This window comes from Fusarium musae, chromosome 6, assembly GCF_019915245.1.
Source record: "Fusarium musae strain F31 chromosome 6, whole genome shotgun sequence".
Taxonomy (NCBI): Eukaryota; Fungi; Ascomycota; class Sordariomycetes; order Hypocreales; family Nectriaceae; genus Fusarium; species Fusarium musae.
In genome coordinates this window covers 2,730,223-2,744,574 of record NC_058392.1, presented here as the reverse complement: position 1 = coordinate 2,744,574, position 14,352 = coordinate 2,730,223, and the positions used below count along the sequence as shown (strand labels likewise).

The 14,352-nt window shown below is 48.5% G+C and overlaps 6 protein-coding genes across 6 annotated transcripts; 4 read left to right on the top strand and 2 right to left on the bottom strand.

Moving 5' to 3' along the window:
• Nucleotides 1–191: 191 nt before the first annotated feature.
• J7337_008705 (uncharacterized protein) lies at nt 192–2,399 on the top strand (the record flags this gene model as incomplete). Its single annotated transcript, XM_044826315.1, has 5 exons — nt 192–228; nt 284–917; nt 966–1,541; nt 1,591–1,866; nt 1,895–2,399. 5 exons carry the CDS (start codon nt 192–194, stop codon nt 2,397–2,399), a joined length of 2,028 nt encoding a protein of 675 aa, XP_044679232.1.
• Nucleotides 2,400–5,621: 3,222 nt separating this feature from the next.
• Nucleotides 5,622–6,691, top strand: J7337_008704 (uncharacterized protein; the record flags this gene model as incomplete). The annotated part of the gene is made up of 2 exons (XM_044826314.1): nt 5,622–5,653; nt 5,704–6,691. 2 exons carry the CDS (start codon nt 5,622–5,624, stop codon nt 6,689–6,691), a joined length of 1,020 nt encoding a protein of 339 aa, XP_044679231.1.
• A 468-nt stretch (nt 6,692–7,159) lies between these two features.
• On the top strand, nt 7,160–8,613 carry J7337_008703 (uncharacterized protein; the record flags this gene model as incomplete). The annotated part of the gene is made up of 2 exons (XM_044826313.1): nt 7,160–7,242; nt 7,299–8,613. The coding sequence occupies 2 exons, from the start codon at nt 7,160–7,162 to the stop codon at nt 8,611–8,613; spliced, it is 1,398 nt and encodes a 465-aa protein (XP_044679230.1).
• Nucleotides 8,614–9,252: 639 nt separating this feature from the next.
• On the bottom strand, nt 9,253–9,760 carry PAM16 (mitochondrial import inner membrane translocase subunit TIM16; the record flags this gene model as incomplete). Its single annotated transcript, XM_044826312.1, has 2 exons — nt 9,253–9,666; nt 9,758–9,760. 2 exons carry the CDS (start codon nt 9,758–9,760, stop codon nt 9,253–9,255), a joined length of 417 nt encoding a protein of 138 aa, XP_044679229.1.
• A 571-nt stretch (nt 9,761–10,331) lies between these two features.
• On the top strand, nt 10,332–12,405 carry J7337_008701 (uncharacterized protein; the record flags this gene model as incomplete). Its single annotated transcript, XM_044826311.1, has 3 exons — nt 10,332–10,539; nt 10,589–10,843; nt 10,892–12,405. The coding sequence occupies 3 exons, from the start codon at nt 10,332–10,334 to the stop codon at nt 12,403–12,405; spliced, it is 1,977 nt and encodes a 658-aa protein (XP_044679228.1).
• Nucleotides 12,406–12,720: 315 nt separating this feature from the next.
• On the bottom strand, nt 12,721–13,679 carry J7337_008700 (uncharacterized protein; the record flags this gene model as incomplete). Its single annotated transcript, XM_044826310.1, has 5 exons — nt 12,721–13,116; nt 13,195–13,353; nt 13,450–13,496; nt 13,563–13,596; nt 13,677–13,679. 5 exons carry the CDS (start codon nt 13,677–13,679, stop codon nt 12,721–12,723), a joined length of 639 nt encoding a protein of 212 aa, XP_044679227.1.
• Between the last annotated feature and the right edge of the window lie 673 nt (nt 13,680–14,352).

The following is a 14,352-nucleotide window of genomic DNA, read 5'->3' as shown; positions in this document are numbered from 1 at the left end:
TCTCTTCTTTTGTCATAATTTCGACTGATCTCTTGTTGAAAAATTGTGGTGATTGAGTCTTGCGTGTTATCGTTAAAGAGGTTAAAGGTGGTTCGAGGCGGAGATTTGGTTGAGGCGAGATCCAGCAAAAGTCAAGTGACAAAGACTACGCGAACAACTAAGATATCACTAGGATCAGCCAAATACGAACAATGGCACCAGCAAAGCTCAACGTTCTTGTTTACACAGGTTTGTTCTATCAACTCCCTTTACGGACCGTTGCACTCACTGATTCACTACCAAGGCATTGGCACCACAGTTGAGTCAGTGCGGCATTGTATCTGGTCCCTCCGCCGTCTTCTCGGCCCCAACTACGCCGTCATTCCCATTACAGAGAACATCGTCCTCAAAGAACCATGGCAAGCAACGTGCGCGCTCCTCGTCTTTCCAGGCGGTGGCGATCTCGGCTACTGCCAGGCACTGAATGGTGAGGGAAATCGTCGTATCGGCGACTATGTTCGCCGAGGAGGCTCTTATCTAGGCTTCTGTGCTGGCGGCTACTACGGGACACAGAAGTGTGAGTTTGAGGTGGGAAACAAGCCCATGGAGGTTGTTGGACGAAGAGAGCTAGGGTTCTTCCCAGGGACCTGCCGAGGTGGTGCTTTCAAAGGCTTTGAGTATCGGAGTGAAAAGGGAGCGAGGGCTGTGCGTTTGACGGTACCAAAGGGTGCCTTTGAACAGGAGGTTGCGTCTGAAATCATATCTTACTATAACGGAGGAGGTGTTTTTGTTGATGCTGCTTCGGTCAAAGACAGAAAGGTCCAGGTTCTCGCTACTTACGATGAGGAGCTTGATGTCGACGGTGGCGATGGAAAAGCAGCAGTTATTCTTTGCACAGTCGGAGATGGCAAAGCCTTGCTTACTGGCCCTCACCCCGAGTACGTTTCAGTATGTTTACGGTATACATGTTCTGACAAAACATTTAGGTTCGCTGCGGTCAACTTGAATCCTCAGCCAAGCGTCCCTGGGTATGATGACTTGGTCACCAAACTAGCAGACGCCGACAAGGACCGGGCCGCTTTTCTCAAGGCATGTCTCACAAAGCTCGGCCTTGAGGTCAGCCCTCACGACACAGGTGTTCCGTCACTCTCTCATCTTCACCTCTCCTCCATCACCGACACAGGCGTATCGGAGCTACTGACTGACTGGAGCGACATCATCAACAAGGAGAACGGCGAAGAATGGATCCGAGCGGAAACAGACACCTTTCACATCCAGAATGAAGATACAGTCTGGAGTCTCGAAGGGCTTCAGCAATCTCTGACAGAGACAACGGATTCCAACGTCTCTGAAAATGGCAGCATTGACTACAGCAAGATCATCAAGAAGATCTTTCCTCACGAGAAGGGTCTTCCTCATCCCAAGCTTACACCACATTTCAACCATGGTCTTTTCTTTTCAAGCCTGAAGCGTTATCGGCAAATTGAGCCAACTGCTCGAGCATGGGGTAACTTGCTCATGTATGGCGAAGTTGTCACAAGTACAAATACAATGCTTGAAAAGTATATTACCTCTCCCAAACAGGAGACTTACAAGACTGACATGTAATAGGAACCCCAAGCTCATGCCGAAACTCCCAAGTGGCTTCACAGTCTCAGCTACCACCCAAGTTGCTGGTCGTGGTCGTGGCTCCAACGTCTGGATTGCTCCTCCTGGAATGCTCATCTTCTCGACTGTAATCAATCATGCAGCCCATCTCGCTGTGACTCGTCCTGTAGTATTTATTCAGTATATCACGGCTATTGCCATGGTTGAGGCGGTGCAGTCTTATGATCATGGCTACGAGAACATTCCCATCAAGTTAAAGTGGCCCAACGACATTTGCAAGTTAATTCAACTCCCTTGCAAGATCAAGACTAACATCGCTAGATGCCCTTGATCCCACAAAGTCACAAGAGAAACCGCACTATGTTAAAGTCGGTGGTATTCTCTCGCAGTGTCTCTATTTCGACGGCAACTACCAAATCATTCTCGGCGTAGGCCTCAATACCATCAACCCCCGTCCAACAATCTCCATATCCGACCTCGTTCCCTCAGGGGCACCAGAACTTCATCTTGAAACCCTCCTAGCACGCGTTCTCACACGTGTCGAAGCCATCTACGCTCAATTCCTTCGAGAGGGGTTCTCAGCTGATCTTGAAGCCCGTTACTACCGCCACTGGTTACACACAAGACAAGACGTCACTCTCGAGGCAGAAGGTGGTGTCAAGGCTCGTGTGGTGGGAATTACGCGGGACTGGGGAATGTTGAAGGTTGAAGAGACGGATGCTACCGGGAGGTCGACAGGGAAGATCTGGGCATTGCAGAGTGATGAGAATAGCTTTGACTACTGGAAGGGCCTGGTCAGGAGGAAGATGTGAGAATACATGTATGGTATCGAAGCGCTTCAAGTAGACAGATATGCATTAGCCAACGCTAGTTATGGACGTCATTCTATACTTGCTTACCCATTCGAACATGCCATTTCTGTTTGTCAATCATCGAGGCTCGAGTCACAAAGCTATCCTGCTAAAAATTGTTCCACGTCTATGGAAGTGTAGATAGTGACCCAAATCCATGACATCGACATCTAAGAGCACTGTCTTGTCTTTGCGATGGTATTCTCGCAGACGGGTACAATATTCTTCTATATTACCGTCACATTCGGTACATCTCTATTGTCAGAGGTTAAAGGACGGTCCTGAAGCCCTTGGCAGCAGCATAGTTGGACCCCTTGGTAAGGGTGGTGTCTAGGGGAGTGGACTAGGTAAACATCAAATGCACACCGAGGGCCCAACAGAATATCTGATAGATTACGTGTCGATCCAGAAAGAAGAATCGCGGGCGCGAGAAGTACCTGGATCATCTATTCATGTCATCAGCTCTTATTTGATTGGGTGATGCTGTCATCCTCAACGCTTAATGTACCTCAGCAGCGAAGCACTTTCCAGGTCGTCTTTATATTTGACATATCCTTCCTGGCTGATGATCCTTGGGTTTCATTTGGTGCCGACTTAATCAACTGGAGCTGGGGCTATGCTCTGAGTGTATAGACCTCTTCTGATGTTACTGACACCCGTGCCAAGTTTAGCATCTAACCACAGATAGCACTGCAGCTAGTCAATGTCGATTCCTCCCCCAACCCTACCGTCGATAAAACTATTTAATCCTCTGGGAGGACTGCTCTGCGATGTGACATTCTTGACTGCTCGTTCCCTCGCCAGTATCATCCTTCAGGGGTAGACACAATCCATTTTCCCAAACATACAATGTGCTTCCTATTCACGGACCCTGACCTCATGTAAGTTTACAAGACACCTAGGCTAGTACCCTGGGCTTTCACTCATTCTCGTGGCAGCATTGATGAGTCCCAATTGCAATCTGCCAACCTCAACACGGACAAAGGGGGGGGCACACTATCAGAGAATGAGGCTTCACCGACCCGCCGGAGATATGGGCCTCGTGATTTAAAAGACCTGACTGGTCATACTTTCGGTACAATTCCTCCGGATTTCAAGCCAGTACTTACCATCCCATGGACAGAGCGCCCTGATCAAGGCATCTCGGAACTTCCAGCCGACTTAACGATCATTGAGAGGTTTACCACAGTCACTCATTCAGAACAATCCACAACGACGAGTAGTCCGCGAAGGCTCACCCCAGGCACCGAGATAGAGATAATCACCATTATTGATGGAACTAAGTTCATCCCCCCAAGCAGCACATCTGGCGTGACGAGCCCCAGTCAGGAGTCAGAGCACACTTCACCTAAGGAGACGACTACTGAGGTGCTCAGCTTGAGCACTGAGACGACATTGTTCGCTCCATCCTCTGACAGACCAAGTGAGGCAAGCTCTTGGACTACATCATACACAACCGATTCAAACACAGAGCTTCTACCACCGTCTTCATCCCCACCTGCATCTGGAACGTCAGGTCTATCAGAAACCACAAGAATTATAGTAGGGGTTTTTGCAGGTGTTTTTGCCCTTTTGGTTGCGATATTCGTCTTTTGTGTGGCACGATGGTACGTAAAGGGACCAAAATCGCGGCATAGAGAACAACATGAACTGCACCCTGAACCGCGACATCAACCGCGATATGAACCGCGGCATGAACTACAAAACGTACCGCAGTATGGGCAGTCAGCTAATGTATCTGTCCAGGTTTACCATAACCATGCCGAGATACAGCCACAACAAGCGGTTGCGGACTATGGGTGGAAAGCTTGAAGAACTCAACGGCTCATGGCGGCATTGATTAACAAGGATATGATTCAACAGAGAGGCAGTGACTTTACATAGTTTTCAAGTTGCACAAAATATCACTACCTTCTCTGAATCGATGTATTACCCTGCCTGATCACATCTGATCTATCTACCCTCGTACAATAACTCACAATGACTGTAATGCAGCTTCAACAATAGATCGGAATACCTTGAATCAGCTCAGGGTGCTGCTACTTATATATAGTCCTCCAAGTCCCCTCCCCCTGTGTTCGATTTATTCTCGAGCCTCCACGAGCATTTACCCAACACCTCAATCGTCCAAGTAAAAGGCCTGACTTGTTTTACTTATATCATCAACATAAAAGTCTACTAGATCATGGAGAACCAGGAGATCTCCGCCTCTCATGGGACCGACCCTTCGTCCAAAAACCACCATAATGACCCTCGCGAGCTTGTGGACTTGACTGGCAACGTCTACAGCACAATTCCGTCTGGCTTCGAGCCAGTTTTCACATTTGCATCAGAGGACCTCCCAGGAAACGATAGAGAGGATGTAACAATCATCGACAAGGTCGATAGCACTTCCATCAAAAATGGCGTGATAGTCATAGGTACCGAAACTTGGGAACCTTTCACTTGGTATACAAGGCATAAGCAGAAGACTTTCACTCTTACCTTGCGTCCTACGGAGGCCACGAGCAGCGATAACGATATACTCAGCATCATCAGTCATTTGACGCTTCCAAGCGCCACTCCTATAACCTTGAGTAAGGAGTTGACTTCAAGTTCGACAATTCAAACTGCTGAATCTTCCAACAGCTCTCTATCTGCAGGTGCATGGACCTTTTTATTAATTATGGCTGTATTTTTGCTTGTCCTATCCGTCATTGTCATTGTGTTTTTAGGGCGCCGTTCGCGTTCCAGGCGCAATCAAAACAATTTCAACTTCCAGCTTGACAATGGTCCCTTTGGCCATACTTACACTGAGCCTGTGCAGTCTGTGCAGCCTGTAGAGCCAGCGCCAGCGATTTTGAAGTCATAAATGATTGCATGTCATGGGGGTAATTCTGGTTGTGCGTGGCTGACACAGATGCAGAGCCTCATGATAGCACTTGTTAGTTACACAAATAGCATTTCTTTCTCTGAATCGATAACCCTTAATAAGCCTGTTTACTATTATATAAGTCTCATCACCCAACAACTCATGGCGAGTGACTATACCTCTGATCTTGACACCGACTTACCTTTGAATCAGCCCAGCATGGTGACTATATACATGGCCCTTGGAGCCGTTCCCCGGAGAGCGATTTCGACAAACAGTAGATACGATAAACAGTGCTTTTTCCCCAACAGGATTTCAAATGACTGCTCAAGATGGCTGTTATTTTTCCTGATTCTCAGCACATGTAAGTACAACTCAGGCTCTGGATTCGCTCAACCCCTGACATTATGATAGCGACGAGGCTCAAGGCCGGTTCCCTGACCCGGAAACGACCGAAAACAAAGAATTCGAACAGCAAATCACATCTCATTTCCCCAATGAACCTCGCATCTTCATCGATTCGTTGGGTCATACTTATAGCGACATGAAATCCAACCAAGAACCGTATTCCACTTATGCGAAGATTGTTACAGTCCCACGCAAGAAAGTTCAAGATCCGGTTACCTTTACCTCAAGACACACGATAACCCTTACGTCGATGGCAACTCTAACTTCATTTACCACTATATTCGAAACAGAGCACCTAGGTCCCGTCGATCCGTTGCCCAAAGTCACTTCGAAGATCACTACCCATATCACAATAACAGCTATCAAAGACCCTTTGACAAGTTCCGCACAAGCCATTCGACCAGCCATAGACCCCAGTCCGTTATCTCCTCCCAGCGTTGATGCGAGCATTGATCCATCACTTTGGAGTACTGTTACTATAAGTGACAAAATACCGCCGAGCTCAGTCTTGACTGCATCGTATACCACTGATCAAGACGAACCAAATCTACCAACAGCTACTACAGAAGTTTCTTCTTCAAACGACTCTTTAACAGCGGCTAAGGTAGCGCCTATCGCAGTCGGTGTGTTCTTTATGCTCGCCACAATATGTTTAATAATCTATCTTTGGTTACGACGTCGCCGAAACCGAAAACGCACCAGTGCCAGCACTCGTATACCCCAGGGCGTGGAAGCTTCACGATCAAACCCAGCTCCATCAAACTCGCCATACGGTCAAGAGCTCAAACCTATATTAGCACCCTATCGCTCTACCAAGGAAAACACACTTCTGACTACCGATGCACGTAAAATGTCTTTCGAGATCGATGAATATGGTCGTAATAAGGGCCTCAAACACTATAAATTCGAACCTTGTAGCTCGAGACCTCGTGACGGACGCAAAACAGATCTCGACCAAGGTCCTCAGTGGAAGGGCAAGGAGCGTGCGGAATAGCAAAGTTTGATATAAGAAAGTCTTTCTCAAAGCTTGATTTTCTCTCGTTAAATCTCCGCATATAACTCAGGCTTTAACTGTTCCCTTTGCAAAACCTTGACATCGTGTCTGAATGGATGGCATGTGACACTGTGACAAACGCTAGATAGAGTCTGCAGCAAACAACTGTCGTAGATTTTCGTTGGCAACCATGAGAAGATTCACGCACAAAACTCTATTGTTGGATGTATATAAGGTATGGGAGCCTAGAAGTACAAGACAAAATGGAACATGACACGCAAAACATCTCAACGTTGCCCTCATCTCATCCGTTCTGCCCTTTCTGGTCTTTATGCCCCTGGACCGTTGTATTTGCTACGGCGATCGAAGACCCGACTTGAATACGCCCAACTTCCAGCATCTCAAGGCGTTTGGTTATTTTAAACAGTTTTCAAGATGTTGCTTCCCAAACTTTCTCTCCTAGCAGTTATGGCAATACCTGTAGCTGCCCTGAATTGCCAAAATGAAGTCACAGACGCGACGATAGATCGCAACTGGCTGTTGTCAGGCTGGTAAGTCATACATACTTCATCTCTCAAGACTGTACTGATATGTTCTCTCCGTATAGTGGCCCTTGTCGCAAGTACCCTTTCCCTAATAACGACGCCGACGGCTTCAGGTATGATGAAGACAACGATGCAACCTACAAAAGTATCTGCGACGTATGCCGCAGTAACTATGGCCCCAGACAGCCAGACAAGGACACAACCAGCTCGACCACAAGGCTCAGTTTGCCCAAGGAGACACCAACCATCACGAGTAGCAGAACAACGCAGACGAAACCGCGTGTCGGATGGCTAACCCCTCCAGGCCCCGATGATGGCGCTACATTTGGAAGCAATGATCCTCAAAAGCCAGATCGCGATGATGATGGCCCTAAACAGCCAGAAAACGACATTACCAGTTCGATCGCGGCGCTCAAACATCCCAAGGAGACACTAAGCATTACAAGTATCAAAATAACACAGACGAAGCCTCGCGTCGGATGGTCAACTCTTCCAGGTCCCGACGACGGCACTACCCTGGCTTGGTTTACGAAAACAACAACGCAGACCGAGACTGAGACTACCACCACGACGGCATCCACTACTGTAGATCTAAGGAAGGATACGACAGCATCAATGAGTCCTAGTGAGACCACGGCAACATCAATGAATTCGGCGAAGAGTACAGCGACATCGATGGGGTTGACTGAGACTTCAGCAACATTGGACCCAAAAGAGACTGACACTCCAACGCCACCAAAGAAAAACCGCTCTGCTGGCCTTCAAACAGCCGGTATCGTAATGGCGGTTCTATTTTTCATCCTATTCACAGGTCTAATCACCTGGAAATGCTTTCTACACCGCCAGGATATTCAGTTTGATGAGGGCCCTGAGGAGCCAATGGGTGAAGCTGGTGGCAGTGCCTTCGACGATTCAGGCTCAGAGGCCGATGGGAGACAGGCCAGAAATCTGGTAGTCTCGGTGAGGGACTGGTCCAGAAGGCACCAATTTCCGTTTCCTCCGCCAAACGAGCCTGAAGATCCGGCTCCTGATGATGAGGAACCTGGGCCCCGTCTAGTTCCTCCCCCTCCTCCTATTCCTGAGCGACCAGTTCAAGCTCCCGTTGCTGCAGTACATTCAAACATCCCACCTACTCGTCCCGCTATTCCACGACGTCAAGTCCGGGCTCCCTCGGTTCAGGTCCCAACTCCTGACCCAGCTCAAAATCGGAGTAGCTCGAGTGTCTACAGCCAGGATAGCGGATATCCAAGGTCGATCGAGATAACCAGGCCACTCTCCATACACAGATCCCGTCGTACACAGGAAGAATCTCAGTCGCCTCGAGAATGGAGGACAACAGGACAGCCTATGCCAACCGAACATTATGGCTGGGTTTAATCTTAATATTGCGCCTTGGATGGAACGTAATGGAACATTGATTCGGTTACATCTGTATGGTTTCATCAGCATGTTGCATCTTATGGGAAAGTTTGTGGTTTGATCTTCCAATATTGCTCCTTTTCATGATTTAGACTTATTACATCACGTATAAAACCTAGAGAGGAATTATAAGCCTAGAAGAACCCGGCAGTGTGAATAGCTTTGTGGCTATAATAGATCAGTACCCAGTGAGGTGTGTTTGTCTCAGGGATACTACAATGTCGTCCCAAGAAACACTACATTGTCCTTGACGAAACATTTGTTGCCGAAATATACGGCCCCAACTCACGCCAGCTCGTGGCCTCATTTCTACTCATATCCAACTCAAGAGTACTCCGTTGATATCGTACAGTTGTATTAAACATAAGATAGCATAGGTCGTCTGTCTCTTTTTTCTTTCGTCTAAGAACCAACCAACCTCGAGCGGCTCATCACGCCACCGATAACCCAATAAACGCCGTGCCATGCCGCAGTCGAGTGAAGATGTACATTGTATACATGGAGAAAGTAAACTCCTCCCTCCCGTCCCTCCGAACTCCTTTACGAGGTCATCGTACAAGTGTCGCTTTTTCGTTTTTATTTCCTCAAGGAGAGTCGTCAGTCCTTGTAGACCTTGGGCTTGAAACCCTCTTTGATTTCAGCCTCCTGCTCCATCTTCTCCCGTATAGGACCGATCTCTCGCTCGAATCGCTCCTTTGCTCTTACGATCTTGCTCTGGAGATAGAAACTGCCACCCTTTTGAGGATCGTTGGCGTCAAACAGTCGCTTGTAACGCGAGAGAACCTCCTCGACATTGGCTTGTCCACCAGCCGGGGGCTTGACGTTGAGAATCTTGCATGCCTCATCGAGAGTCATGCCAGAGGAGAGAGAGGCACCAGCGGATGTGTTGCCGGCCTTGGCTTGCGCTCGCTGGTACGCTGAGGCAGCCTGAGCCTGCTTGTAAGCTGCGACGAATGATCGACCAAGGATTCGGGAGCCTGTTAGGAAGGCTGTAACCACGAATTTGTGCGCCTGGGGTTATATGTTAGCCGCCACTCCAACCAATGCCGCGATTCTTGAAGTAAAGAACATGGCGGGCATGATCCAAGACGTGGGCGCATACCATTTTGAAGAATTATGGGTGATGTAGACAAATTGATTATCGGGAGAAAAGGTGGAGATATCGCTGAGAAGCGACGTTGAAATAGCGGCCCTCGTTCGCGACGAGGGAAAGGATCGTGATGGCGCTGCTAGAGACTTTTTCCCCGGGTGCAAAGTCGGCGGAGGCGGATCATTCCGAGGTCGGAATTTTGCACCTCCGATCAACCGGCAGCAGCAGCAGCATATTCTGCCGTAGTTTAGCCGTATGATACATGCACCGCGATTCACCGAGCTTCACCGAGACAAATGCCCCGCGATGGAGCTACAGAATAGAATGTTAGCTGACCGCAAAGATGCGTGGACGCAATATACTAAATTTCATGAACTGATCCTGAAACTTGTTGTTGAATATTAATTGTCAAGGGATTTATTTCTTCATTTCTTACATTAATGTGAAGCTTTAGAAACTTTTGTTCATTTTGTAAGCACCTCTTCAACATACTTGTATAGGGTATCTCAAGTGGGCTGGTATAACTAATTCAACATCCGTCCAACTTCAGCATTATATCTCATACTCCACGAGAGAAGTTGAGATCATGTCTATGTCACCTCAAGACGTGGCTGTCCTGATACAGCGTGAAGGAAGCGGAGCATCCCCAGAAACTTACGATGCCGCCAACGAACCTGAGGGTGCTGTTCTGAAACGAACAAAGCTATTATCTTCCGTGCTCGAAACTCTCAAACAACAAGATTCTCCTTCGCTAGAGGCTACAGCCAAGGCGTTAGGCGACGGAAGTCGAGATGGTAAGCGTGAAATCACTCCCCATCTGTGAGTCCGTTAACATGGACACAGTGGCTTGGAGACTCCCCTATGGAGATTCGGGAATTCTCGAGTTCTTCCTTGACATTCTTGCCTCAGATGAGGAGCAGCCTCATGGTGTCAAAGTCCAGGCTCTACGCGTTACCGGAAATTCTTGTGCCGATACAGACCAAAATCGAGCTCGAGTTGTTGAGGGCAAATATATCGTTTCTTTCATCAAGCACCTTCAGGACCTCAGTCTTGTTCCGTATTTGATTCCGGTGCTCTACAATGTCCTTGTTGATTATGGTGAGTCTTGAAGACAACGCTCGAGTGGCACAGCACTGAAACTTGTAGAACCTGCTCAACGGCTTGCTTCAGAGTCACGCCTCAGCAGTCATCTCATCACTCTCCTTCAGTCACCCAACCGTGCTGCTTTCAGCCCTCTTGTCACTTATTTCTGCAAGATCCTTACTCTTCTCATCACACAAGATGGCGAGGTAGCTGTTGCAGATTCTGAGACGGCCTCCGTTCTCCTCAAGCTGGCTGTCAGCCCTGACCACAGCACTGATATCGAGGACTTTCTCGCTCTCGTATCTACTGCGGCCAGTTATCTTGCTAATGAATCCTTCCAAGAGCGACTCCTCAACTCAAAAGAAGTAGATGTCTTCGTCAAGGCATTCTACATCGCCCATACTCAATTTGACTCAGAGCTTGATGACGAAGACACTGCCAAGGAATTAGGGCAGCTGTGTACTTCATTGCTTACAACCCTAGCTGACCTGACTGGCAATGACATCTTCCCAGCTCATTATTCCCTTGAGAGCTCAGTGCCACAGTCGCTTCTTAAATGGTTGAAGGAGCCGCATGTTATCCTTCAGTCCGCAGCTTGTCTAGCTCTTGGTAACCTCTCCCGTTCAGATCAGGCTTCCACGGCCTTTGTGCAGAAGTATCAGGCTCATCTTCCTCTGATCGCAATTCTTTCCGATCCAGAGATCAAAGATGCCCAGCTTCTTCACTCCGCACTGTCCTTCCTCAAGAATCTCGCAATTCCGGCACAGAACAAAACATTCCTAGGGGATCTGCTAGAGCCAGTGAGTGTACCAAGGATATTGACCATCGATACTCTTCCTCAGGTCCAGTTTTCGGCAGTTTCACTACTTCGCCTACTGCTTGTGAACTGCGCAGATAATGTTCGTCGAGTTGTCACTCCCAGAACAGCTGAAGGAGCGGGGTCTGACAAACGTACAACTGTCCATGATGTGATCTCGCTGTTTGATCGATCTGATACGGAGCCTACACGACTGGAAGCTGCACGAAGTGTTGCTACTATATGTCGAGTTCTTCACACAGCGCCCACTGAGGAGGTTCTTTCTGGATGGAGTTCTGAAACTGAAAAGGCACCATCGAGGGATCTGTTCTATGCTGGACATGATGTTTCACAAGTGCTGTCGTTCCTTATCACTCAAGAGAAGTGGCCTATTCTAAAATCCGAGGCATGGTTCGTCTTTGCTCTCATGTCACGATCAAAAAATGGCGCCCAAGTTATCGCCAAAGTACTTTCTATATCTGGAGCTATGGATGCTCTCAGTTATGCAGTCACCGGAAAGACGGCAAACGATGAAACACCACAGATCGAGGGTGGTGCCCCCGAAATCCCCCCAGCAATTCCCGAAGAGCTGGCATTGGAACCTCAGCAGGTTGACCCGAAACAAAAGGCCAATATGGCCAAGATTGACAGAGAGAACTGTCTGGTACTGTGTACCGAAGTTGTCAAGAATGGGGATACTCTGGAGCCAGAGCAAGTTGGTCGTTTACGCAGCTTAATTCGACAGGGTACAGAGTTGCTGGGGGGAAAGGCTGAAGAGTAGCAGAGTCTCAAAATATGGAATAGACACAGATACGAGGAACATAGACATCACTTTACGAATGGTTCAAAGCATTGAAATCATAACGAATAACTTTTTTTTTAAAAAAAAAGAGATACCATATGCACGTAATGCATCCATTGACCAAGTAGTGATAGAGCAAAGCCGGTGATCATGCAGTAAATTTCTTGAGCTGGACCTAGAGTATCTTTCCTCCATACCCGGCCAAGCCTTTCATCAGAGCCTCGAACCGACGTTGCCCATGTCTCAGAGACGCAAAGAGCAAAACCCTCAAACACCAGTTCCCTTTTTGCGAGTTTATTTCTTAGCCGACTCAGCCTCGGCGGCATCCCGCACACGCTTCTGTCGGGCACCCTCGTATCGGGCGTTGGCACGAGCGACACGGAGAGTTCGGTAAGCACCGGCCTCGATGTTGGAAGGCATGTCACCCTTCTTGATCTCCTTGAAAGCGATGTCGGTAGGGGCAATGGGGAGAGTAGCCGAGATGTGGGATGCCTTCTCGATCTTGGAGACGTCGGTCTTGGTGTCACCCTTCTTGGGGGCATTAGATCGGCGGGGGAGGAGGATCAAGCGCTCCTGGTAGGCCTTGAGGCGAGCAACGTTGGCAGCAAGGGACTCCTCGCTGAGGTTCTGTCGGCGGAAATCGACAGCGATACCGATGGTGGGAGCGAAAGCCTTGGGGATACCGGCCTCCTGCGTGATTGTTAGAACTGCAATTTTTCTGGCCCATCTCGTATCGTGCGCATTCGACCGAGACGCAGAATATCATACCTTGAGCTCAGCCAGGGTGAAACCACGGCCGGAGCGGACACGGCGGTTGTACTTAAGGGTAGGGCATCGCACAACAGGTCGGAGCTTGTCGACAGGTCGGGGAGCGAGGGCAGCAGCCTTGGCCTGACGAGCTGTGCGTCTCCGCGACTTCTTGCCGGGCTATTCCACAGTCAATATTTGTGTGCCAAGTGAATTTCCAGAAAATCGAGATGAATCGTTTCTTCTCTTTTCTTCTCGTCGGGTGCATCGTCATACCTGGTCGAAGTGGGTTCGAACCCGGCGCTGCCAATCCTTGCGGAAGTCTGTTGAAGGAGTCAGTCCCTCAAATCCTCTCTATCATATCGTTATTCGGGGGTGGTGCGGCTCACGGTTGTTGACGAGCTTCTGGTTGTGCTTGATCGCCTGTAGTAAATCAGGTCAGCAAATGTGAATGCACTCGAGCGCAATGAACATTATCCATCGCATTGGGCGTATCTCCATACCATTGTGTCTGCTTGCGATCAACGTGCTCCGATGGTCGATGTCGGTCGTGAGGCGTGTAAAATTCGGAGGGTAGAGGCTTGTCCAATTTCCTACTCCAAGAAGGGTTTTGCCCTGTGGTCGATTCCATTTAGTGGGGTGGAGTTCGAAAATGTGGATCACGTGCCAGGTGGGCTTCCAAGATTCAAAAAATGCATGATCGGGAGATTGTTGCAGCGGTGCCGTCGGTAGTTAGGCGAGCTTGGAGGGACTTGGTGTAAGTGATTCAGAATAGCAGCGAGTTGCTGTTGATGGGCTGCAGAAGCCGCAAAAGGCTCTGTATATCGTTCTCACGATTCATGAGCATGAATCCGAGAACGATATCTGTGTTTGTGAAAGAGTTTCGTAATAGAAGAGTGTTTGTTCACTCGAACTAGAACCACCTTACTCTTGAGGTCTCCGAGCTCGTCGCAACTAATCTCTTCAGGCTCATTGAACATGGAATGTTTCACTGTCAGGTTGTGATTCGTAGTCTTCACATCATGAGAAGTGTTTCAAATTTGTATTCAATGTATTTTGGTTCAGTAGCCATTGAAGCTGAGACCAGCCCATCGCCTTGCATGTACACAGGCAGACAGGATAAATGTCCCTAAAAAAGCCAAAGTTCTTTATCATTACTCGAACGAAAGAAATGGCCTT